Source organism: Arvicanthis niloticus, chromosome 6 (genome assembly GCF_011762505.2).
Source record: "Arvicanthis niloticus isolate mArvNil1 chromosome 6, mArvNil1.pat.X, whole genome shotgun sequence".
Classification (NCBI taxonomy): domain Eukaryota; kingdom Metazoa; phylum Chordata; class Mammalia; order Rodentia; family Muridae; genus Arvicanthis; species Arvicanthis niloticus.
The window spans coordinates 71562373-71588931 of NC_047663.1; the positions used below are offsets into that span (position 1 = coordinate 71562373).

The 26559-nt window shown below is 40.6% G+C and overlaps 1 protein-coding gene and 1 pseudogene across 2 annotated transcripts; both read right to left on the minus strand.

Annotated features, from left to right (window-relative positions):
- Positions 1-4261: 4261 nt before the first annotated feature.
- LOC117710332 (olfactory receptor 2Y1B-like) lies at positions 4262-12661 on the minus strand (annotated as a pseudogene).
- A 5546-nt stretch (positions 12662-18207) lies between these two features.
- LOC117711249 (olfactory receptor 2Y1B-like) lies at positions 18208-25010 on the minus strand. 2 transcript variants are annotated; one of them, XM_076936954.1, is made up of 3 exons: positions 24683-25010; positions 20647-20864; positions 18208-20366 (listed from the first exon to the last, which is right to left on the minus strand). In XM_076936954.1, exon 3 carries the CDS (start codon positions 20323-20325, stop codon positions 19390-19392), a length of 936 nt encoding a protein of 311 aa, XP_076793069.1. In that variant the 5' UTR covers positions 20326-20366; positions 20647-20864; positions 24683-25010; the 3' UTR covers positions 18208-19389. The 2 variants fall into 2 exon arrangements, with proteins under 2 accessions (XP_076793069.1, XP_076793068.1); XM_076936953.1 differs by adding an exon at positions 23257-23436 and having other exon boundaries at positions 18208-20864.
- Positions 25011-26559: the final 1549 nt, after the last annotated feature.

Sequence of the window (26559 nt, forward strand, 5' to 3'; positions counted from 1 at the left end):
GTGGATATTAGTCCAAAATCTCAGAATGCCTAAGATACAATTCACAGATCATATGAAGCTTAAGAAGGAAGACCAAAGTGTGGATGCTTCGGTCCTTCTTAGAAGGGGGAACAAAATACTCACGGGAGCAAATACGGAGACAAACTGTGGAGCAGAGACCAAAGGAAAGGCCATCCAGAGACTGCCTTACCTGAGGATCCATCCTACATACAGTCACCAAACACAGACACTATTGTTGATGCTAAGAAGTGCATGCTGACAGGAGCCTGATATAGCTGTCTCCTGAGAGACTCTGCCAGAGCCTGACAAATACAGAGGCAGATGCTTGCAACCAACCATTGGACTGAGCACGGGGTCCCCAATGGAGGAGCTAGAGAAAGGACTGAAGGAGCTGAAAGGGTTTGCAACACCATAGGAAAAACAACAATATCAACCAACCAGACCAGCCCAGAGCTCCCAGGGACTAAACCACCAGCCAAAGAGTATGCATGGAGGGACCCATGGCTCCAATCGCATATGTAGCAGAGGATGGCTTTGTGGGGAATCAATGGGAGAAGAGGCCCTTGGTTCTGTGAAGGCTTGATGCCCCATTATAAGGGAATCCAAGGGTAGGGAGGCAGGAGTGGGTAGGTGTGTTGGGGAACACCCTCACAGAATCAGGGGGAGGGAGGATGGGATAGAGAGTTTGGGGGGGAGGGGACAGGGAAAGGGGATAACATTTAAAATGTAAATAAAGAAAATATCCAATTAAAAAAACAAATATAAAAACATATTTTAGAACATTTTATTGTGATAGAAATTAATTTTGTGAAATGAATGTTATGCTGCAGAGGAATGGTTAGGAATTTCGGAGCTACTGCTGCATAGAGAAGCCCTAAGGATCCTGTCAAGGTAGGGCATCATCCTAGACAGCACTGCCTCACAGAGACTTCCAACCACTAGAGGGAGCTACAGTATTTAAGACAGGCCTTTCTTTTTTTTTTAAATTTTTTTATTGGATATTTTATTTACATTTCAGATGCCATCCCCTTTCCCCAATTCCCCTCCCTAGAAAACCCCTATCCCATGCCCCATTTTCCTTTTTGCTTTTATACAATTTTTTAAAAATGTCAATCAAAGGCTTTATAAGTTTGGTAATGCTCAATCAGAAGTGTAGCCCAATACCCAACCTAGATATATCAACTATCTTTGACTGGTGGAGACACGTGAACATCTGGCTCCATATCCCCCCTTCTCTCTCTTTCTCTCTCTCATCACCTAGCTTCTCCTCTCCTTCTTCTCCTCCTCTCCTTACTCCTTCTCTTCCTCTCACCTTAGCTCCTCCTACATATCACCCTTCCTGTTAAAATAAAACTTTTCTCTTAAAATATAATTAGAGCATAACTATATCAATTTGTGTCAGTAAGATACAAGATAGTCCTAATACCCAGTCCATCATTTTGTTGACTAACCAGAACCTCTGTCATCTCTCCTAACTAAAAGACTTAGTTCTGAACCTGGCTTTTTTCTTGGCTTTAGAATGAATGTCAGCTGAAAACCATCCACTCAAATCTTTTCTCTCAAAGTAAATAGCCAGGATTGACTATGAGACTATATGTTTTCAACCCCATCAGAAATCCAGAATGACAGAGTTAACTGAAATTATGGGAAGCACAAAGCATAGCTTCTAAAACTTAGCCAATTTATAGAGACTGCTGAACACTTGGACAGTCCCTATACTACAAAACATTGGAGCATCCAATCTTTGGCCTTCTGGCCCAGGATTATCTGACAGACCTTGGTGATGCAGAATTATTAAGGGCTGATTACTCTGTCTAGGCAGATATAATCATTTGACTATTCTGCAAGTGTGTCCTTTTCTGGACAGCAACTTGTCTGTAGATGGAAAGAGGCAATTCTTGCCTAGTGGCTGTCTCACCACAACTGGAGTTAACTCCAAAGATGCTCAGTATCTTCTTAGAATCCAATACAGAAAGCTGTCAGGAGCAAACAGGTCTCTAATCAAAGTGAACATTACTACAGAAATGTTTGTAACGTCAATTCTGTGGACTTCTGACATTTTGAAAACCAACTATCCATGTAAGGTAATCTGGACTTAACTAATTTGAGATGGCTAGCCTGTGAGTTAAGGGCCTATAGCAAATTTATGGCTTGGAGTTTATTGCTAGGGTGTTTTCTATATTTTATTTAGAAATAGCTGATAGGAGTTAACAGACAAAAGACAGGCCTTTCAAATCAGAAGCTCTGAGGGATGGTACCAGGGCAAAGAAAGGCCTTGCTTCTGCTTGAATCTCAGGAATGGTATAAAATTCCACAGGCCTTCACTATGCCTGGCGTTTTGTCGGTTTTAATAACACGTATTCACATGTAGTAACAACAGGGAAATCAGTGTAGTTACTTTTGCAACAACAAAAAAATTGCTGGAGGTATTGTGCTTTCATTTTTGCCTCCCCAAAGTGTGTTGAATATGATAAGCTAAAAGGATATTATAGTAAGTGAAATAAAATTGAAAGAAAAACATTAGCTTGCTTATCCATAGTTGTTTTTTAAGTTAATGCTGTGTAGTTGTTTCCTCTACAGGCAGAAGACAGGAATTTCACCAGGCTTATAAAACTTAGAAGAAACTCGCAAGACTCAGAGGCTCATGAAACTTACATGACTCACAGGGCCCTCTCCAAGATTTTTGAAGCAATAATTCTCAGGAAGAGACTTCTCCATAGTATATCTGTCTAAATGATGCACAAGGAACTCCAGTAGCATGGCTTTCAGTAGTTGACACCATGCTTGAGTGAATTCTTCAATAATACAGCTTCCTTTGAGTCACCCAAGCTTTTGTAATTAAAGCCAACAAAAATCACTGGTTCACCAATTTGCATGTGGGTGAAATTACTTCTTTGGTTTATCATTGCTTTCTTTATTGGGGTGAATAAAAATAGACTTTTCAGGGAAAGTTCACACAATAATCAAATATAGAGAGAATAAAACAGAGCTGATGATATGTAGTGAACTGAGAGGAAATCAGGAGATGTGGTTCAAAGGATACAAAATTTTGATACCTAAGGTGGGCAAGTCTAGATATTTAATTAGAAAACAGTAATCTAGCTAAAAAAAAAAATGTATTATGTGAGATACTTGTGTCCAATAAGTAATTGTTAATCATCAGGCCTTTTTTCTCTAATCCAAAAAGAGATTAAAAGTATCTTGTAAGATGAAAGGTACATTAATCTGTTTTAGATACTGGTGATATTACTTCCTCTATGGAACCCATAACATCTGTTTATGAACCTCGAATACATGCAATTCACTTTATTTTAAAAACTTACAAACTAAATATTAAAAAAAAAAACAGAAAAAGAAATGGCAAGAGGTATGCTAATATTCTACAAATTGCAAGAATGTTGCCTCTAACTACCTTTATCACAGTAGAGAGACTTGGGAATCACCGTCTCTGGAGTGGCTTGGGGAGCCATGATCTCTGATGACCAATTAGCTACTGTCCTGGATGAGAAGATCCTAAGGGGTTTAGGTTTCCATAGAAATGCAATTTCCTTTTCACAAGATAAAATTTGTGGAAAGCCATGGATGATTGTGTGCCCAAATACACCAGTGGCTTCTTCAGATTTCTTGAATATGAAGTATGTTTCTACTAGTATAATTGAATTGCTATATTCTATGCAAGCTTAATAATAAAACATAATAACCACAAAACAATTTTGTTAAATTGTATTCTGAGTCAAAATAAATACTTTTTTCTATTAGGTTATACAGATGCTTGAATTATTTAGACCTTGATAAACAAAATAAAGAGAAAACACATTTATATGTGTACAATATTGGCTAGTTCTTCGAGCTAGTAAATATAAAATATAGAATCTTAGGTAGCAGCTAGCTGGATAAAATTTAGAGCAAAATAGGGCATATTTAAATGTTGCATTTCTATTTAGTATCTGGGCAACCTGAAAATAAAAACACAAAATAATTATCTGGCATTTGGTCTCTTGATAGATATAACTAATATGAGGTAGGAATTAGCCTACATTCCGCACTGAAATAATTAAATGTAACAGCATAGAGTGTTTTATAGGCACAAGGCGTGAGCTTATAGAGAACTCTTACATTAAGAGTTCTAGAAATGAGAACAGTTACCATAGACTAGATAACTCTGTAAAGGTACACTATTTGACCTCTGATGTACGAACAGGTGATTCAGAAGAATCTAGAACTTTGGAAAGAATGAGCCAGACAAAGCAGTAGTATATACTAATTAAGACGATGTTTAATTTATTCTCTAGTTTCTCTAGTCTCTTCTCTTTTGTGAACATTATCATCTCCCAACACCAAGCAGCATTTCTGAGGTGCATTGTGCACCTGAGGAAACCATAACGCCTTACCACCCCCCCAGCCCCATTACAGAATGCCTCCTAATACTTTGCATGCTACCTCAAGTAGAAAAACAACATTTATATCTGGCCTCTATGTGCTCCATGATACACCATTAATTATTATTTCCTTATGTTCTCCAAATATCATAGAAGGGTATCCACTTCAATAGACCTTCAAAAGGGCTCCTGAGATGTGAAGGGACATAGACAATATGGAAGGACTTCGAAGCACGGGTATCAATGCACATCTTGACTTTGTATCATAGGGCATTCTGCACTGCACCATATTAGGACTCTGGAAGGCACTACCATCAGGATATCGCTTCTCTGCCTCCAAGGCTTGCCTAGAAACTGCCTCCTCTTTCTACAAGAGGAGACAATATCCATTTTCCAAGCACCACAGTATAAATCAGCTCGCAGTCCTTGTTTCACCTGGACTATAGACACTGAACTACAAAACATTTCAAGAGATCTCCACTTCTAACTGCAAAGCAAGGAAGCCTCAAGCCCATGAGGTCTGCTGACCCTTATTATGTACTAACTGCTTTGCAAGAACAAGATGAGTGTTTAACCCAAGACTGTTTAACCAAATTGTGCTGGACCTTTGCTCTTCTATCCCAAGATGGCTTTCCCTAGCACCTTCCACAGAGCCCCCTTCACATCCTTGTTCCTCAGGGTATAGATCAGAGGGTTGAGCATGGGGGTGATGATAGTATAAAACAGGGCAACAAACTTCCCCTTGCTCTCAGAATAGCTGCCCTTGGGTTGTAAGCATGTGTAGATGGCTGTGCCATAAAACATGGAAACTACCACGAGGTGGGACCCACAAGTCCCCAGAGCCTTTTTGCATCCTGCCATTGACTTTATCTTCAGCACCGCCTGAGCAATGTTTGCATAGGAGCCCAGAATAAGTGTTACTGGAAATATCAAGATTACAACTCGGGCCACAAACATCTTGGCTTCTGTTCCTTCTGTGTCCTCACAGGCCAACTTCAGGAGAATAGTCATCTTACAGAAGGTTCAGTGGTTCAGTGTCCACAAAGAGGCATCACCATCATGAGGCTCGTCTGAATCAGAGAGTTCATAAATCCTCCTACCCACAAAACAATAGCCAGTGAGAGGCAGAGAATGGGGTGCATGATGGTCGTATAGTGCAGCGGACGGCACACAGCAGCGTAGCGGTCAAAGGCCATCACCACCAGGAGCACGCTCTCTGTGGAGGCTAAAGCAACGAAAAGGAAGAGCTGGGCTACACACCCTCCATAGCTGATGGTTCTATCATATCCCTGGAGATTAATCAGTAGCTGGGGCACAATGCTGGTGGTGTAGCAGAGGTCCAGGAAGGAGAGGTGGCAGAGGAAGAAGTACATGGGTGTTTGAAGCCGAGCATCCAGTTGTAAAAGAATAGTGATAGTGGAGTTGCCAAAGAGAGTTAGGGAGCAGAAAATGGAAATGAGGACGGAAAGGAGTTCCAGTTGAGGGAAATCAGAGAAACCCACCAAGAGGAAACTCTGCCTGGAACTCGTGTTGAAACTTCCAATAGCCTTTCACATGCTCCAATCACAGAACACAATTCAATGTCTGCTATGAAGAACACAGATCAGAGCATTGTTATAGATAATCCTGAAATACTCCAAAATCAAGCTTTTTCTTTTCTGCCTTGCTAGTTCAGATGTCTTCAATTCTTATCGTTTTCCTCTTCAGCCTGGAAATCATGGGACTGCGGTACTGTCTTTTGTTTGACCTATTACCCTGCTCTGTATGTGTTGTGGACTTCATCCAGTTCTCACAATCCCATGGATGCCTCTGGCAGCAGAGATAACGTCTTTCCTACCTTCCTGCACTGATGTTAAGACTAACCCAGGAACAGGTAACATTAAAGTTTCTTTGAAAAATATAAAGAGTAAAATATAGCATTATTATCAGTCTATCAGTCACTTTGGCTTCTCTTTGGTTCACCTGACAGAGTGCTTTGCATAGATTAAGATTCAGGACTACCCAGGATGAGATCACAATTTTGCCTCCACTGCCCCCATTTTCTCCATGGCTGTGACCAGAATCTCAGTCCCAGAAGCTCTGCTTGTGATCAGCTGCCCAGTCCTTCTTCTCTTGCTAAGTCTGATGAACTAGAAGGCTAAAGAGTCAAGGATACCAGTAAGCCATTTGGACTCCATCTTTGACACTGTTGTGGAAAAGATAAAGAGTCGTGAATGGTACAATAAATGTTAATCCCTATGTAAATAAATTAAAATGTCAAAGGTATTTATTAACATAATATACATTTATTAGGTCTTTGCGATGATACCAGAGGAGTCATTGTTGAGGGGTTTTTTAAATATGCATACTTACAAGTGTATAATGTCAAGTTTGACCTCTGCATGGCCACCATCTTAGAATCTATGGTGCACTTAGAGTCCTTACCACATCCCTAGGCATCAGCTTTAGCCTTGACCAGCTGAGTCACCTGTTCAGACAAATTCACTTCACTCACTTCTGTGAGTCTTGGTTTAGCTATCATGAAACAGATTAAAACGGGGCTTTAAAAAACGATTGATTGAATGTCATCATATGTTCTTCAAGCTATTAAGAATATTTTTCATGAAGTTTTTCAAATATTTTACCATAATATTTTAATGACTTCTCGTTTTTACTGACATGTATAAATTATGCATATAACTGGGCCCTGTGAGGTAATTCAACACATGTACAGAATGTACACTCACAGGACCCAGCCTCCCCTTATTCACATTTTACACCCACCTTTCCAAACTCTAGTGACCAGCGCTCTGTTACGCCCCCACTTGACCAGCAAGGAAAGATGCGAGCAACTGGATCCTTCCCAGCACCTTTATTGAAGCGCTTCATTCATCATTTACCCAGGGACCTTGAACACCCGGAGCGAGCTGCTTATATGCTCAGCCCCGGGGGAGGGTGCGTGTGGAGGAGGACAATAGGTAGAATTGCAGTGTTTCATAAACATATCCCACTTGGGAGGGGTTGGCACCAAAACTAAGTTGGCCCAAGGATGACTTCATGCACAGTGCACTTGTTTACCAGTAGATCATACTGGAAGCCAGCGCCATCTTGACCAGCCGAGTCGGGGCAGCGGCCTACAGCGCTCTACATTTAGTTTGGTGTCTTTACCTTCCACATGAGAAAGAGCACGACGCGCTTGTCTTTCTGGGTCTTGTGGCCTTTGTCTCTCTGTCTCATTAATCTTGATTATGCAACAGCGTCTGCTTTGTTACCTGCTGAAGCCCTATCTTCAAACAGAGTGTCGAGGGAATGAATAGAACTCAACAAATATTGTTAAATGAGTTAATAAATTCATTCTCCTCCATGAGACCACACAAAGGTCATAGAAATGTGTTTCCTGGGTGACACAAAGGGAATCAACACTCTTTGTTTCTAACTCAGTGAAATAACGTTTTGACATTTTAACCACTCCTATTGTATATTTTATAAATAATGATGTTCATGAACATAGCTGTGATTAATATTAATATGATTACAAATGAATGAAAGCTTAGAAACCTTAATAAAGAAATGATTTGAGATAATATTAAACAGTAAAAAAAAATGAACTGAGCTTCAAATCTTGAAGTATAAGACAGATGAGATCAGCATGGAAACCTGACGTCCACATATTAGAAACTAGGCGGCCTGGGAATGTACATGCCAAAGGCTCAGCACAGATGAGCCATGCCGGCTGACTGTTGAGTCTTATCAAGACTAGATGAAACTCTAATAAGGACCTCCTTTCACACTTGGAGGGAAAGCTGGGAGTCATTTCTTCAGCTGCTTGTGTCATCTGTTCCTTGACTCTCTGGCAGGGAATCTCAGACCAGTGCCTAAGTGATGATACCCTGTTTCCACTCCTCCCCATTTGTAGCCTTTCCTTCCTTTGTGGCCATGAGTTCCCTACACCCTTTCCCCCTCATCCCAGGCTCCTTGCTCACCCTCTGTTGCTTCTCATCTGTATAGCACCTGACACGTTGAGTAGCTGTCCCGTCATTTCCCCTCCCTTCCTGGATGCCTGTCATCCTCTGTCACAGTCTGCTTTACTTGTACATCATCGAGCCCCTTCTATTCCCATGTTATAAACTCTTCCTGGAAAAGACCACCCATTTCAGGGCTTGAGTCAAACTCACTCTTGATTATACTCAGATATGTCTCCATCCCTGTCTATTGTCTGCGTTTCAGGCTTCCACTGTTTATTTATTTCAATCTTTATTTTATGTATTTCTGATGTTTTGATACTTTGGGGACTGACTGACCGTAAAGGGACTTCCCCTTTTAGGTACAGAAATTCTCACAGATGGCAAAGTACTTGCTTGTAAGAAACATCTCCTGAAAACAGTCAGAGTCAACATCTCTTCCAGCTCCTTTGCTGAAGTCTAACAGTGGCTTCTACCGTCTCTAACACAAGACCAGAAAATTATTCATGTCATAAAGGATGTTGAAATTATTCAAAACCACAGTATCTAAGGCTTGTACACTGTCTCGTGGTCTGTGGCTTTTGTCTCCATCTCCTCTCAACTTCCTTCCTTTCTATCAAACTCTGGCACATCACTCTGTGGAGCCATGTACACCATGCCTCTTCCTTTTGAGAACTGTGAATAATGAGTTACTAATAAAACCCCAGCTATCTCCTTAACAGGGGCCTCCCTTGACCGTTAATGATAACAAACCCTCTGTGTTAGTTGACATCTACTTGCCTGTCACTTTCACTTGGAAGCTCCCTGGACCCCAGCATATTCAACACGAAACTCTTTCCCCTTCTTTAAAAAACAAAACAAACCACTTCTTCTGCTGTGTGCTTCAGCTCAGGGAAGTACTTCTCAGGTATGCTGGACAGTGGGCCAGAAAATTAGTCACCAGCCTCTACACTGACATTTTTTTGTGAGCACACCTTACATGCCACTCCATGTACAATAAATAGCATTTCTCAATCAGAGATGAAGTCGTTCATTCTGGAAGATTCTCCCACATGTACAAACATTTCTGTTAAGTGTTGAGGCCAGGAGTGGTGCCGCATCTTTTACAATGCACCATCACATACACACAGATTATCTAATCCCAGATGTCAGTGTCTGAGCTTAACACTCTTGCTTCTTGGGAGACCTCTTTTCTACTTTGGTGTGAACTGAAAGCTCCTTGCTGTATGACCATATGGACACTCCATCTTCTCACATATCACTTTCCACCTGTGACACTAATTTATGACCTTTAGCTCCATCATGACAGGGCTTATGAGAAACAGAGCCATGTCTGTCTTGTTCTTAGAACAAGGACGTGAAAACATCCTTGGTGAGAAATGGTGTTTCAAATTACGATCTTACATTATAAAACCAAGTCTATGTGCATACAGTTGATGGCTTCTATTCATAGTTAAAGTCCTGTGCTATGAGAGGGACAGTAACTGCCCTCTGTGCTTCTCCAAAGCTGAAACTCAGACTTTCAGGGGTAAATCATAGTATAAGGAAACTTAAGAGAAAGGTAAACAGACTAAATACATACTGCCTGGAAAGCAACTGGGGTTCCAGACACTTGAAAGCTTCCTGCTTATCCAGAGCCTGAGGGCTGGAGAGATGGCTCCGAGGTTAAGAACAGTGGCTGTTCTTCCAGAGCCTGAAGCTTTAACTTCCATTATGTTGTAAAATGTTCAAGCATTTGCTCAGTAAATTGGGGTAGGACTGTACTCACAAGTGACACTCCATAATTTCTCCTTTTAAATTGTCTTTTCAAAACTTAAATACATATTCCTAATCCCCTTGACTAAGTTGGTTTTATATTATATATTTGACACAGTTGCTTTTTAGCAACAGAAAGACCATTTATGATCTCTGCAAATAACAAAATTCTTGAGAGCTAAGGTCACAATTAAATTTTTTTCAGTTTTTTCAATGCCATTCCACTACATCATTGATTTTAATAAATAGAGTCATATTCAAGAGAGGAATGTCAATCATCTGACTAAGCAAAGGAGGTTCTACTAACTCCATTGTTGGTAGAGTCAGCCTTAAATCAATCAATGTTTGGTAGCATGGGTTCTTGCTTTATCTATGCTTTCCTATCCTTGCATAAGTGTTCCTCATGGAGTGTTTTTTATAAATTTTAAATTAAAACATAACTGCATTACTTTCCCCCATTCTTTTCCTCCCTCCAGCCCTTCCCAGGTCACCTCCCTCCAACTCATTTCATGTGCCATCCTCAAACTGATAACGTCTTCTCTGATTATTATTGTGATGTGTGTGTGTGTGTGTACATTCTATTTTTATCTGCATTTGTAACTTTTTATTAGTTGTTAGAAGACTCAGCTCACCATCGAACATCTTAGGCATCGTTGCATCCTTCTGCGCATGCTCCATCGTGCCCCGCCCCTCGTCTTTCTCCTTCCCCACAGACATAACTGTTGCTTATTCAGCCGAAGCTTCTCATGCTAAAATCATCCAGAATCTCACTCTATTCCACACCTTTCTTATTACATGAGTTTCAGGATTCTCTCATGTTCTTAGTAAAAACAACCAGCATTTTTTAGCGTTGAGTCAGCTCATTTGACTTCCAAAAGATGAGCAGATGAGCGAACCAATCCATTTCCTGTGTTTACACCAAGGACTCACTCACCTTGGTAGACCTTGGTCTCCCCTCATGGCTCCCTTCCTGTCTACTCCAAGAAGTCTTTTTTGATGTATCATCAACAGCTCTAACTTTGCCTTTACTCCTTGTCGCCAACTGTGATGCATGTGCCTTATTTTGCATGTTATTGCCCTGGCATCGCAGAATCGAAATTGTGAAAAAAGCAAAACAAAACACTATTGAGCTGCTCTTTACACTTAATGAGGAAACCAAGATAAACGTTTAACAAGTTCTCTAATTTAATGCTACTGAAAAGTTCATAAAATTATTGTGCGACCTGCTGTGTATACTTTAGTGGGAGGACAGAGAGAGAAAGATTCAATTAGTGTAAAGTTGCCTGAGTTCCACCTTTCCACACTCAAACCAAGGACACAACCAAACCGTGCATAACTGTTCACGCCATGCCTAGTGCTTTCTGGCTTTGTCTGTGGGAGCTGAAATGCCACCGAGTCATCACTCACCCATGGCTCCCTGTGCCCTTACCTTTCTGGATCCTCTTGGCATCAAAGGTGAGGTGAGCCCTCCATGACATTGTTGTCATCCACCAGCCAGGGAAAGCCACTTGGACCTTACTCCATCTGTAAGGTGGAGAGCTTGAGAGATAGTTACTGTCTCACAACCAGGAGAGGTTGTGAGAATAAGTGGTTTCTTCCTTGAGCTGTGGAGGTTGCTGAGGTTCATAATTTAGGGAGAGGAACCTCCACCACACCTGCACTACCTCACTCAGGCTAAGTTGGACCAGGTGGCTACCACATCAGCTATCATCCCAAAAACTGAGCCCTTCGATTCTGTCCTAGGGGCACTGCCCCCTTTAAGATTCACAAAAGGGAGAGCTTATTTTTTTTATGAGCTAAGTCTCTAGAGGCCTGTAGGCCCCAATGAGGCAATTAAAATTAACCAAAGATCTTCCCAAGATCTGAATCACAGGGTTTGGTTTTTCCTATTCCCCATATACTGTTTAAAAATCGCTGATTATTATTCAGTATCCGCAACAAATTCCAAAGATCAGGAAATACTAGCCCCAAACTGCCTCACTGAAATGAATAGGAGCTGAACAGTCACTGCCCCTCTCTTGGAAGGAGCATGCTATGTCTCCAGTGGGCAACCTCTCTTTTTTAGATACTTCAACCTGCATCCTTTAGGCCATCTGATTTTCAATCCTGAGATTTTAAATTATTTACTACATTTCTTTCTTTCTTTTTTCTTTCTTTAGTGTTTATGTTTGTGTGTGTGTGTGTGTGTGTACATGCATGTGTGTGTTGGCTTGGATGACAAAGGACAATTCTCAAGAGTGCATTCTCTCTTTCTGGCATATGGGTCCCAGAGATATCATGTCAGGTTTGAAAGCAGACAGACACGTTTATCCTCTGCTCCCTATGCTGAATTCTTGAAGAAGAGGACAGAAGAGAAAGCCTGGAGAACCTAGGACAACCTATCAGACTTGGAGGCAAACTCTGAAGTCCTTGTCCAACTCACAAAACATCTCTGAATTTGTGTGCAAATGTGGTCATGAGGCATGATTTAATGTCTCTGGATGAACCATACCCTTACTCGGCTTTCAGCTCTTCTATCAAAAACTGTTCTTTGAGCTTCAAATCCTTCTCCTTCATTTTTACCTTCACTGCCACAGGGAAATTCATCTTCCACACACATAGCAGTTTCTCAAAGACTGAGGTTGTGTTGTTTTGCAAGACTCAACTTCATGTAGTACAATTGATATACAAAAATAATGTACACATTTTAGTGCATGAGTTCTGTGAGCTTAAGTTTTAATTGTAGTTTAAGGAGTTAAAATTTAACAGGAAGAAATAATGACTGATGAGATATTTTTAACATAATGTACATTTTATACCTTGCCCTTTCTGTTGTTTGCTTACATGTTTAATTTTGCCACTTTTAGTATTTTTTCCTTCTTTAATATCATGTCAGGGGCAGCCCTGCTTATACACTGAAGGCCTAAAATCAGCAATAGGCCTGACATACATGCATGCTAACATAAAGTCTTGGGTCTCTGTAGAAAAGCACTGAAACAGATGTCTATAAGCTATTGTAAACAAGCAGCTTTGGTGGAAATTCACCAGCCTGAGTAGTCATAGACCTTGTAGATAGGTAGCCTTGGTGGACGGTACCAACTTAGATAAGGACAAGTGAATTATAGGCAAAGTCATAGTGACCAGTCCCCTGAATCTTCACCCAGACGACACTCTGTTCTGGAAGATATCTGTACTCCCCCTGAACACCTATGCTCCTGTGTCATTCTCTTCCCCACATTCTGCCTCTATGTACATATAACCCCTGTGTGAAAAAAGTAAAATCAATGGTTTGATCAGCCTATAGGCAAGTCATGATTCTTTGAGTACACCTGTCCCCCATCTTCTCTTTCAGGTGATCTCCCAGACCTGGTTTAATGCCCTGCTGGACAGGACAATATCATACCTACACACACACACACACACAAATCATAATTGTTTTGATTTTGTTTGTGAATTTCTCATGTATGTTTTAGGATCATTCTGCATGTTTCTCTGCAACGTCAATTGGTACTCATTACTGTTCTTCTCATGCATAATTCCTATACTTTCCCTCTCCTTCCAACCTCTTCCTTTTTCCATCTTTCTTATCTCCTCCTCTTTATACTTTACAACCACAACTCTACATAGCGTTAACAACCTCTAAATCCTATGGATATTAGCAATAGCCTAACTTTCTCCACCCAGATACTTTCCCACCGTGGTATATTTCTAAATTAATCTAATGCTAGTTTGTATCCTCCACCAGCCTACTTCCCTTCTACTCCTAACTAAAATCCTAATACATGTCGTATTACCCTTGTTAGTTCAGCCTCCACAGTTGTTGATGATAACTGAACCATTATTGTTAGTTGGCTAGTATGGTATTTGTCTACTGAGCATATCCAGCAGCTGTGACTGTCTGACTGTGTTTTGGTACAGTTTCTCCAACATTCAAAGTCTTCCAACAGCAGTAGGACCTCAGCTTGCCAATGTGCAGACACAGACTGAGCCTTCCAAATGGTGCCTAGGCTAGCTACTGAGATGAAAGTTGAGTTAACCTAGAGGGTTAGAAGTACTGTGCTAATGCAATATTTTATACAAGATCCATGAATAACACACTGATTGCCAAAGAGGGATTTCTTTCATGTAAATATTTTCCTGAAACACTAGGTAAAGCCTTATTTTGGTTCCTAGTTGGTTCTAAATTTGTTTCACACTGAATTTTGAAGACAAAACACATGTCATTTAAGCTAAGACTCACTCAGTAAGGAACAACGTCCCCATCATGAAAAATTATCACACCAACAGTACTGGAATAAAGCATGTCACAATTGTCTAACAAAAATGATGGCCAGTAGGAAGGTGGGTTGAGAAAGGTGTACCTCCAAGACCAACTGGAAACCCATAAGAAAAGTTCATTAGGAAGGGACAGAATCTTACATAGCCACAGACAGACTGACAACATAAACAAGATGTATAAAATCATACTCATTCTTTCTAAAGTTGGTGCATTTGCATAAACTTGTGAGCAACCGAACCCTAAATAGTATATCTCCATCAAATCCCTCCCATTAGGGCTCAGGGAGCCCTGAAGAAGAGGAGGCACACAGAGTGTAAGAGCCAGATGGGATGAAGGACACCAAAGAGACAAAGCCTTCTACATCAACAGGATAGATGCATAGGGTAACTCACAAAGACCAAGGCAGCATGCACTCAAGAGTCTGCACCAGATGGTATTCTAGAGCAGAAAGAAGTAAACAAATACATGCCCTCACTCCTAACCCAGAGGCTGTGTTCAATTGATAACTATTTGCAAATGAAAATTTAGTTTCCTCCAAGGAAGTCTCACTGGAGCAACAAACTACTCTTATGGGTAGATTGCATCACAGGAAGTAGATGGCCAACAGGAAATGAACTCAATGGCATCTATGGAGGTTTCCTGTTTTCTAGTGTAGTGCCAGGGTGATTTTTTTATTAATGTTACCTTACTTTTAAATTCTATTTTAGTATGTATGTATGTATGTATGTATGTATGTATGTATTTTTTCTCTCACAGATCTTTTGCATTATATATATATATAATGGCTGTCAGTTTAGTGTTTTCATGAGATGCCTGAGTGCATGAATGAATGAGTCTCTGTTTCATATGCCTTCTCTTGAGCTCTTTTCCCACCATGTGTTTGTTTTGTTCAATTCTTATGTGTTTGTTTTTGTTTTATCTCATTATATTTAATTATCCCATAGAAGTCTGTTCATTTTCCAATGAGATACAGAGAGGGGATGGATCTGAATGGGAGGGGAAGTAGAGAGGAGTTGGGAGGAGTAGAGAGAGGGGAAACTGTAATCAGGATATATTACGTGAGGAAAAAAATCTATTTTCAATCAAAGAATAAAAAGACAAGACAAAAACTGTGTACAAGATCTGCAAAAGCAAAGAACATGTCACAAAGTTGTATCTGCCTCCTGGGATGCGGTAGCAACTCTCTCTGTTAGTACAGGTTACACTCAATGACTCTTCCACAGCAAACGCCATCACCTATACAGAGACAATAAATATCAGGTCATTGGCTCCTGAACTGAGTACAGCGAGGCTGTTTTGGTTGGAGCTGAACACTAACCAAGCAGGAATAGAGTGAAAAGCTGTTGATAACAAATTGCTTGCGAGGGTCTGGACAGTTTATAGCCCCATTCCCAGCACAACCTGTAAATCCACACTCCACTTTCACAGCTAAAATCGTTGTGGCTGTTTTGTGCAGTCTGACTTGCCTCTGAGGTACATGCACAAGAGCTGGAAGATAAGGGCAGTGAAGACCATCAATAGAAAGTGCTGTGGTACAATAGGCTTTCCAATGCCTAACGGTAGAGTGTTTGTATTACAATAAGTGCATACAGTTGGAGGGGGTGGTAGTTTGAGGAGCACAATAGCTCCATTTGATAGACAGCCTTCAAGAACAGCCTATGGAAGGCAGGAAAGTCAGAAGTCCCATTTGCATGATTCATCAGAGGAATATCTAGCTGGTGGCACCAGTGTCTCAGGAGTATTCTGGCAGTCTCTCAGGTCATCTGAGGGAAACTGACTCAGTGCATTTCCATGAATGCTCTTTCACAGGTACATTGGGGCTGGGCACTCTGTTTGGGAAGCTGGCTGAGATTTAAGGTTCAGTTTAGTATTGTGAGATACACTTCTACCTGTGCACAATTACTACTGAGTAACAGTAACGTATACTTTCTTATTATCTTTCATTATTTTCACATTTGGATTGAAAACAAATGAGAAGGATATTATCAAAGATGCTCCAGCATCTTGGTTAGGGGTGGGACTGTGTCTACCTCTCCTCAGGGAGTTTGGCTGGTTTGAACTTGTGTGGAGCCTGTGCATGCTGTTACAGTCTATATGAGTTCATATGTGTATCAGTCCAAAGCCCCATCCTTAACTAAGATGCTATTTGTAATTGATGCCTCCTGAGAAAGGGGAAATCAGTTTTCCCAGTGGGGTGCCACTGGGTATATCAACCACATTTCAAGGCAGGCCCTATGCCAGGGAGTAGTTTGCCAACATTAAACAGACTATATGGTGTGTGTGTGCACGTGTGTGTGTGTGTGTGGGTGGGTGTGCGTGTGATGTGTATACACTTTTTGTTTTGGTTTATTTTCATTTTTTGTCTTAATTTTGTTTGGTTGGTTGATTTATTTGATTTGGGGTTTTGTTTTGCTTTGCTTAAAGAAAGAAAGAACACAGGTGAGTAAGAGGTAGGGAGTGGGATGGAGAGATGGCTCAGCAGTTAAGAGCACTGGCTGCTCTTCCAGAGGTCCTGAGTTCAATTCCCAGCAACCATATGGCAGCTCATAACTGTCTGTAACTAACTCTAGTTCCACTGGATCCAACACTCACTAAGATAAACATGCAGACAAAACACCAATGCACATAAAAATAAAAATAAATAAATTGTTTTCTTAAAAGTATTTAAAAATGGTGGGGAAGATCTGGGAGGAGTTAAGAGAGGGAAAAGAATATGGTCAAAATATATTATATGAGAGAGAGAGGGCAGAGAGATGGCTCAGTGGTTGAGAAAAGTGGCTGTGGGCTGGAGAGATGGCTCAGCCATTAAATGCTAGGCTCACAACCAAAAATATAAGAAAACTGGCTGTTCTTCCCAAGGACCCAGGTTCAATCTCTAGTGACTACATGAGAGCTCTCAACTCTCTGTAACTCCAGTTCCAGGGGATCCAACACCCTTACACAAACCTACATAGAGGCAAAATACCAATGCACAAACAAGAATAAATCAATCATTTAAACATATGATATATGAAATGTAAATAAAAAATTCTCTAGGATTAGGCTGGAAAAATAGCTCAGCCATTAAAGGCTAAGCTCACACCCCAAAAATGCTCATAGATTGTAATCATTAATGATGACATTAAATCAAACTTATTTTCTTGTGTTACATCCTGTTAACCTCTCTTTGCTCAAGATGAACAAGCTTCATAGTAGAAAGTCCCATCTGAGTGGGACTGGCATTTGGGAAGCAGAGGCAGGAGGATGTCCTATATAGTGAAATAGTTTTTCTGAGAGAGGGGGTAGGAAGGAAAGAGGGAGGGAGGAAGGGAGGGAGAGACAGAGAGAAGAGGCAGAGGAGAAGGAGGAAGATGAGAAGATGAGGAGGGGGAGGAAGAGGAAGAAGGAGGAGGAGAAGAAAAGAGGGAAGGGAAAGATAGGAAGTCCTACAAACACTTTAGATGCATAAGCACAGACTCATGCTGAAAGTTGTCTGTGACAAGAAATTAGTAAGTAGGGCAAGCCATGATTAAAATGAGATACCGTCTGTTCTGAGAATGAAAATTTTTCCCACTCACTCCTAAAAATATATCCCAATGCAGATAAAAATAGAAGAAATGAGCAGTAAGCAAAATGGCTGTCCCCTGAGACAGTTCTCTTCTTAATTGCTGTATAGAATTTCATGACATCAAAATTCTACAGTTTGACTATTGGGTTTTGAGAAAGAAGTCACAGAATAGTTTTAATATCGTGTTTTTCTCAGAAAATGAGAAAGGGAACGTGTCTACACAGCTCTAGTACTTATGTGAAAGAGTTTCTCAAATTTTTCAGTCAAATCCTAGGACAGAGGAGGTGGAGATCTTCAATACCAAAAGATATATCATATTGATAGAGCTTGCTTATTAAATTTAATCATTGACAATTCCAGACAAGAAGATAATACAATCTGATTACACTCATCCTCTCCACTGTGTGTGTGTTTGAGAAAAGATACTCTAAACTACTTTATTTTTTATTTAACAAGAACAGGAAATGAGACAATGTATTGCATATTCACCACACATAAAATGCTGATAGTGATTAATATCGTGCACATTTTACTGAAAAGAAAACCAAAACTAAGGTAAAGTACATGCTTGGACCACTCAGAGCTCCAGCAAGGTATGAGCACAAATATATGTGATAGCAAAGTCCTGGGCTTTTCAGCACACAGACCAAGACCATCAGCGGGAAGGTATGGTAGTCTGAATGAGAACAGCCCCCATAGGACATAGATTTGAATGCATGGTCTCCAGTTAATGAAACTCGTTGGGAAGGATGAGGAGGTATAGCCATATGGGAGGAGATATGTCACTAGAGGCAGGCTGGGAGGTTTCTCCATTTAAGTAAATGAACCCATGTCCAAAAGTCACATACTCTATGAAACGGCTCTGTTCATGATCTGATCATTTCCTCCAAGTATCACAGAAGAGTAAACACTGTAAGAAACTTCTGAAGCAGACTCTGATACAGCAAGAATCTGACGGGATCACCAAAACTTAGAAACAGCAACAGTGAACTTGTGTCCTCTGCCTTAGATCATACCACCAACTATGTGACATCATGTTAGGATCTGACGTTATGAAGAGTAATTCAGAATTAATTATCTCACTCTGAGCCTCATTCCCCACATCTCCTCAGAGTGCACCAGTGTACTCTCCTTGACTCAGTTTTTTTTTTTGGGGGGGGGTGGGGAGGGGGAAAGGCTGTGCGGCAATCAGCACTTACCCACTGCTGAGCAATAACCAGACAGTGACTTAAAACGAACCATAGAAGCCCCTTGCTTCCAACTTTCCACCAGGAAGGCAGCAAGCCCTGGTGCTTACTGACAACACACTTATTATTTTTGACAGCTTCATAAATGTATATCTGAATTTTGATCATTTTACCCCATGTTATCTTTTCTCATGTCACTGTCTTTCCCAATGAAACTTTCTTCTTCACAAGCCTGGAAGGATTGTTTCCTAGAGACCTATGGACTCAATCATCCTAGAGCCATTTAGAAAAAAAATGGGTATCTTTGTATTTTTGTTTTTTACTACCTGGAATCTGTGCCTCTCCCTAGCACCTTCCACAGAGCCCCCTTTACATCTTTGTTCCTCAGGGTATAGATCAGAGGGTTGAGCATGGGGGTGACAATAGTATAAAAAAGGGCCACAAATTTTCCCTCATTCTCGGAATAACTGTCATTTGGCTGCAAGTATGTGTAGATGGTTGAGCCATAAAACATAGAAACCACAAGGAGGTGTGATCCACAAGTCCCAAAAGCTTTTCTGCGGCCAGATATTGACTTGACCTTCAATACAGCCCTGGCAATGTGTGCATAGGATCCTAGAATCAGTGTTGCAGGGAAAACCAAGACTATGGCTCTCGCCACAAACATTTTGGCCTCTGTTCCAGATGTATCCTTGCACGCTAACTTGAGGAACACAGGCATCTCACAGAAGAAATGATTCAGCTGATACCTGCAGAGAGGCATGGCCATCATGAGACCTGTCTGGATCAGAGAGTTCACGAGGCCTGCTACCCATGATGAGATAGCCAAAGCCTGGCACAGAAGGGGGTGCATAATGGTCGTGTAGAGGAGTGGGCGACAGACAGCAGCATAGCGATCAAAGGCCATCACGACTAGAAGCATACTCTCTATGGAACCCAGGGCAAGGACACTGAACAGCTGGGCCACACACCTTCCATAGGTAATGGTATGGTCGTGTCCCTCAATATTGATGAGGAGCTGGGGCACAGTGCTGGTGGTATAGCAGAGGTCCAGGAAGGAGAGGTGGGAGAGGAAGAAGTACATGGGGGTGTGCAATCGAAGGTCCAGTTGTGACAGAACAATGATGGTGATGTTGCCAAAGAGAGTTAAGGAGTAGAAAATCAAAATATAAATAAAAAAGATGAGTTCTAATTGAGGCCAGTCTGAAAAACCAACCAAAATAAAGCCTTTTCCCAAACTGATGTTAAAGCTTCCCATAGCCTCTGACGTCCACAGTAACAGAAGACAAATCAATGCATCTGATGAAGAAAATGGATTAAGACATTGTTCACAGTCTTCTTCAAGTAATCACAAATCATCTATTTTATTATTCAATTCCCTTTTATTCAATATTCCATTCCTATTTTTCTCTTCTATAGACTGAATGTCTCTGGATTAGGAATAATGTCACTTTTCTTTGGACTATAACTCAGCTATTTGTTCCAAGACTTTAGCCTGACTGCTCTGCAGTCTTGCTGATCTGAACTTTCTTGTTCAAAAGGAAAGAAGAGCTTTGAAATCCAAGGTCTACATACATACCACAGCATTCTATGTTGTCATCTTTGTTCCTTCGTTTGATCTATTTGTTAGCTTGTTACAGATCTGAATCCAGGCTCAGGCAGATGGCGATCACAAAGTTGAGCCCTGGGTCCTCCTCGGCCTCCTTCTGCACCATGGATCTTGTCAGTTCACCCATCCTAGAGTCCCACTCACAGCCGCTGCCATCTGCCACACAACACTGAGAAATGGTTTTGTTTCTTTGGGGGGAAAAATAGAAAGAACTGTGTTCCTGTGATGAGAAAGAAGAATGCCCCTCTTGACCCTGATTCTTCAACTAAAAATGTCTGCAATTCAACCCCAGAGAAAGAGCCTTTTCTATCCAAACCCTCATAAAGTATTTCTTGCTAGCTCCTCCTGCTCACTTGGTGACATCCATTCGACCTGTGTCTGTCCTGCTAGGAGCAATTCTGTAGTAAAGGTCAGGCCAAATATAAAAATAAGTATCAATGTTTATCACAAAAATAATCAATAATGAATTAAAATTGTAACTGACATTTTGGTACTGAGGGTGAAAAATGAGTGCTACCTTGATTCAAGATACACCATGGCTATTGAAACATGTGTTTACCTATAAATATTAGTTTCCTCTAAGCCTGCAGATTAATTGTTAACATACTGAACATATTGGTAAACAATGGATTATAATAGCCATAAGCTATCACTCTCATCAAGAGGTAGACACTTCTCATAAACACATGATTACAATTATATGAAAGCATGCCAGAGACAGAGAAAAACAAAGATGATTCCAAAGTCTAGCCTAGGATTAGTAGGAAGTGCTTTTGCACACTTAACTAGTTCCTTCTTCTGTCAAGTTTAACAAACAAGAATAATGTCATCAATGGTCAATGCTGAACTCAAAGCCTCCATATCAGGTCCCCACAGATCAACTCTATCATGAGCCAGCTGTGTCTCCTGCTCTGAAATATACACTTCTGTGAGTCTCAGTTACCTGTAAAAAATATAGTAATAATAATTTGCTCCAAGCAATTTTGGTTATGATTACATGAAATAACGTATCATGTATATTACAAAAATTTGTTTGTTCTCATCATTAATGCTGCTCTGCCTTCAACACTAACAGTTAACTCGTGCAAATGAGGCTGCAAAACTCACTCAGGACTGTATGTCAGTCACTCACTGCAGTAGCTGGAAAATAACTATCAAAGGAAATTACTGCATGCATGCCTGCCTGGCTGGCTGACTGAAGTAAATGAATAAATAAATGATTCAATGGATGAATGAATAAATGAATGAGTGTATAAATGAATGAATTGTGCATTTGTAACCCTGGCACTGTGTCTAATGTACATGGATGTCTCTGCATATCTGCACAGTTGCTCACTTATTAGCTCAGGGTTTTTATTTACTTCTCTCCTTCTAAACAATGATTTTATATCATGGCATGTAGAATTGAATAACATATTTACTTTTGGTTTTTTTTTTTCATGTTTAATTTTGTGTGAGTGGGTGCTTTGGCTGCATCTATGTCTGTGCACCTTGTGTGTGCCTGGTGCTCACAGAGTCCAGAGGAGGACACTGAATCCCCTAGGAACAGTATTACAGATGACTGTGACCCAGTAGGTGGAAATCTGAATCCAGGTCCTCTGGGAAAGCAACAAGTGCTCCTAACCACTGAGCCATGTCTTCAGTCCCCATCTAATACATTTTCAACCAGCAAAGCTTATTGCTATAATTTTAATATGATAAACAAATGAACAATGATCCAATATGGTAAAGCTCAGAGCTTTAGATCAGTGGTGATCATTTTAATGAATGAAAAGTTGGGATAATTTTGAAGCCGGGGCATGAAGCTTAATTTTCAGTACTTGGTGCTAGCTAGCTAGATGCTGGACCCAGGACTAGCAATACCCATGAGGAATCAGGGCAAAACTGGCAGACCCAGAAGCTTATCACCCCAAAACCCTAAAAAACTACGGACTTTAGGCTTTAGAGGCTAGCCTTATAGCTTCTGGGGTAGGAATTTCCTCCCCCTAAAGCCATTCTCAACTGATAGCCACCTGCAAATGAAAATTTAATTTTCTCCAAGGGAGTCTCACTGGGGAAACAAACTATTAAGTGTAGGCTCCATGCCCAGCAGTAGACAGGAAATAAATTCAACAGCATATTAGGAGGTTCCCTGCCTCACAATGTCTTGTCAGGGCATTTTTAAATCTTATTTTTTATTTTTATTTTATTTGATGAATACATATTTTTTCTATCTTTTAACCAGACAGATATTTTTTAATATCTTTTGCATATACATCATAGCTTCCAAGTTAGTATTTTTAAGGGGTTCCTGAGTGTGTAAACGAGCAGGTCTCTGTCTATATCGATTTCTTATGCTTTTCTTGGGCTCTTTTTCCTTCTGCTTGTTTTTTTCTATCCTATTTTGCTGTGTTTACTTTTGCTCTATTCTATTCTATTCTATTCTATTCTATTCTATTCTTATCCTTGAGATATTTTCTAATGAGAGACAGAATGAGAGTGGATGAGAGGGGTTGGGGAGGAGCTCAGAGGAGTAGGAGAGAAAATCATAATCAGGATATATTATGTGAGAGAAAAACTAAAAGGAGGAAAGAATCCCACCTATGATTATAAATCCTGTGACAGGAAGCTTAGAGCTGAGCCTTCACCACCAGTGGCCATGAGGGAATTTTGGCAGCAGCCACCGAGAGGATGTCCTCTTCTCAAGAAAGCTAGGGACCAGAAATAGGTCTAACAGCTCTCTATTGGGGATTTTAATTTCACCAGCATCTAGCATCTTTCCTATTTAAAATAAAAACAAACATGAAAAGGTCTCTTTACCACATATTTACAAGGAACACTAAATAAACCCAGTAGAGTGTACGCCTGTGTGTAAAACAGTAATTAAAGATGAGAGGTCATGAGTGTGAGAGGAAGTGTGGGCACAGAAAAAGTCAGAGTAAAGGAGAGATGGAAATGATATAGGTCCATTATTCATTTATGAAAATCTCAAAAAATACAAATTTACAGTAAGAAACTACTTTTTAAAAGTGTGTGTATGTTTTCAATGGAGACTCACTGTTAACATTAACAGCCCTCTACTCTTGGATCATTTTATCTGTCTTAATCACAGTTGGATAATTGTAATAATGGAAGATGCCAAGGTTGCAAATTTTTAACTAGGTCACAAGAAAGTAGATGACAAACCTAAATAGCCAAATTATCTCTAGGAAAGAAAAACAAAGTCAGATATGCCATAATTCCAAGTACATTACAGAGAAACAGTAATTTTAAAAACAATAAAAAAAACACATAGATCACTGGAATGGGAGAGCCAGAAACAAATCTTAATGCACACAGTCAACTGCTGTTCCTAAGGGCAACAGGAAGACACAAAGAATGTAGGAGAGTCTCTCACATAGGAAGTGCTGGGAGAGATGTATTCACATAGCAAAGATAAGACTACCACTGTCAAACACCCTTCACAAAGTTTAGCTCAACAACAATAAAGCCGGCAGCAGCCCATGAGACATCATGGAGCCAACTGAGGGACACTTTGTAAGAAAAATAAGCAGCCAGAATTGGAAAAAAAAACTTGTATAACCTCAATGGTGCACACAACATGAAAGAATATGATAACATGAGACAATATCATGTGGCTACAGCTTAGATGACAATGAGAGGCTACAAGTCACGGGATATTAAGTGAAAGATATGTAGGATTTTTTAAAGTGTCTAGAGGCCTCACAGAATAGACTATCACTGCCACAAAATTGAGAGGGGGGAGGTAAAGCAAGGGGGTAGAGAAAGGGAGAGGGGAATCCATGCAGGACACTGTGTGTGTTAAGTAAGAATCCTCTCCCATCCTCTGCCTCTCTCATAAACAGTTTGTCATTTACTTTCATCAGCTCTGACCATAGTTCAGTCTCTGTTGCCTGGTTCTGGTGTCTACAATTTGCTCTGCATCTTAGACTGTAGAAATTCCTTAAAGAAACTGACTTTCAGAAGGGACCATGAATCCAGAGTATCCTACCCAGTCAGTACTCACCACAGTCCTGGAAAGAAAACAATTGTGTTGACTTCCCTCAATCTTTCTGGCTTCTAGATAATGTGAAACCCAGGCCACACTGCTGTCATTGAGAAGTATTTGAGAAGACCTGTTTCTCTTTGGTCCCAACTGCATCTGTGGTACTGAAGGCTGAATCTCAGCTATGTTCCTGAGGAAATCATGCGTATTTGAGGCCACCACCACCAGCAGGCTCACCTGCTGAGGCCCATAACTAAGAGGCAGAGGAGAGCCTGTACTGTTCTCTGGCTCACCACCATAATCAACTCACACTAGACAGAGCCGGTATATCATCCAATCTGACCTTAAGGCAGACTGTATGATGCTTGCCCCTGGGACATTGCCTGGCCTCTTTAATCAAAGTGGAAACATGATTGTTTACTCAAGTGTGGCCTTGGAGTCCTCTGGGGGCCCTGAGTATATTATAATTAACTGGCTGCTTCCATATCTGCTCTACTCAGCTCTTTCTATCCCCCATACACTGCCCAATCCAAGGTGACCTTCCAGGTCCTCAAACCACACCTTGTTATATGGCTTGTGAAAATCTATGTTATCAGAATCCTCATACTTTCCCAATGTTGACCCAAGTCTAATCAGCCTTTCCTTCAGACCATACACCAGGTCTCACTTAAGCCAACCATGTTCACCATCATCTGAATATCTTCTTGCCATGGAATTTTCATCTAAGTTTGTTCCTGTTCATGGGGATTGTCTTTTCAAATAAACACATTCTTCATTTAAAAACTGAGGTACTGTTTGCTCTTGTAAAAATTCTACTTCATACATTAGTTCTTATTTTATACCCTGTTTTTGTCCACAACAAATTTAAAAATTAAAAGCATTATTTTTTTTAAAATTATTGTATGTCAAATGGACTACCTAGGTGAGAAGTTGACAGGTAATCTTATGCTGTGTAGTGAGTTTCTGAAAAAGTTTAAATCCTGACAACAGACCACAGGAGAAATACTAAGCCTGTCCTAATATGTGAAGATATTATCAGAGTATATAGAATAAAGGAAACAACAGCCACAGATTGTTTACCCAGCCTAGGGCCCTTTTAGCAGCCAATAAAATTTAAGGGCCAGAGGGTTAGCCTGTAACCTGTCAGGTCAGGTCTGAGGGTCTACCTCTAGAAGCAGGCATACCAGGTCAGAGTGCTGCCCTTGGGCCTGAATCAGCCTGAGTATCACAAGCTAGACCTGCCAAGAGGATCATGGGAAGTGCAATGCACAACAGCCTTGTATCAGCCAGGTACCCCAGGAAGAGACTGTTGATGGGGTGGTGTCTTCTCTCCATGATGCTGTCCCCAATAATTAAATGATTTGCAAAAGTCATGAAATCGGTTTCTACTGTAATGCACTTGGCTATCATTTTCTTTTTAATATACCACTGGATGCTCAACACCAACTGGCACTTATTTAAAATAGAGGATGGTGGGCCTTCAGAAATCCTGTCCACTCTCTATAAAATGGTTTCATTACATCTTGCTAAACTCTTGAGCATCTCACTGGTTCATAAAAGCATCTGTAAGAACTCTACTTATAGCACTTAAAGACCCAAACAAAACCACCACAGGTGGCTGAAAGAAGCTCATATAAGATTTAAGGTTTGGGAGTAAAAATTCCAAAAAGAAAAGTGAGCTACTTCTCTATGACTTTTGGCCAGGGAAGGTCCTTGATACCTCATAGATTATGATACTATTGCTGATGGTTTTGGTGGATGCTAGAAATAAACAGAAAGCCTTCATTGCTGAAAATATCAATGCCTTTGGCTGTCAGACATCGAAAAGTAAAGCTAGAATAAAACTAGTAGCTCCCTCCCTGTTAGTTGCCTTTTGTAATGATAGAAGGCACCACATT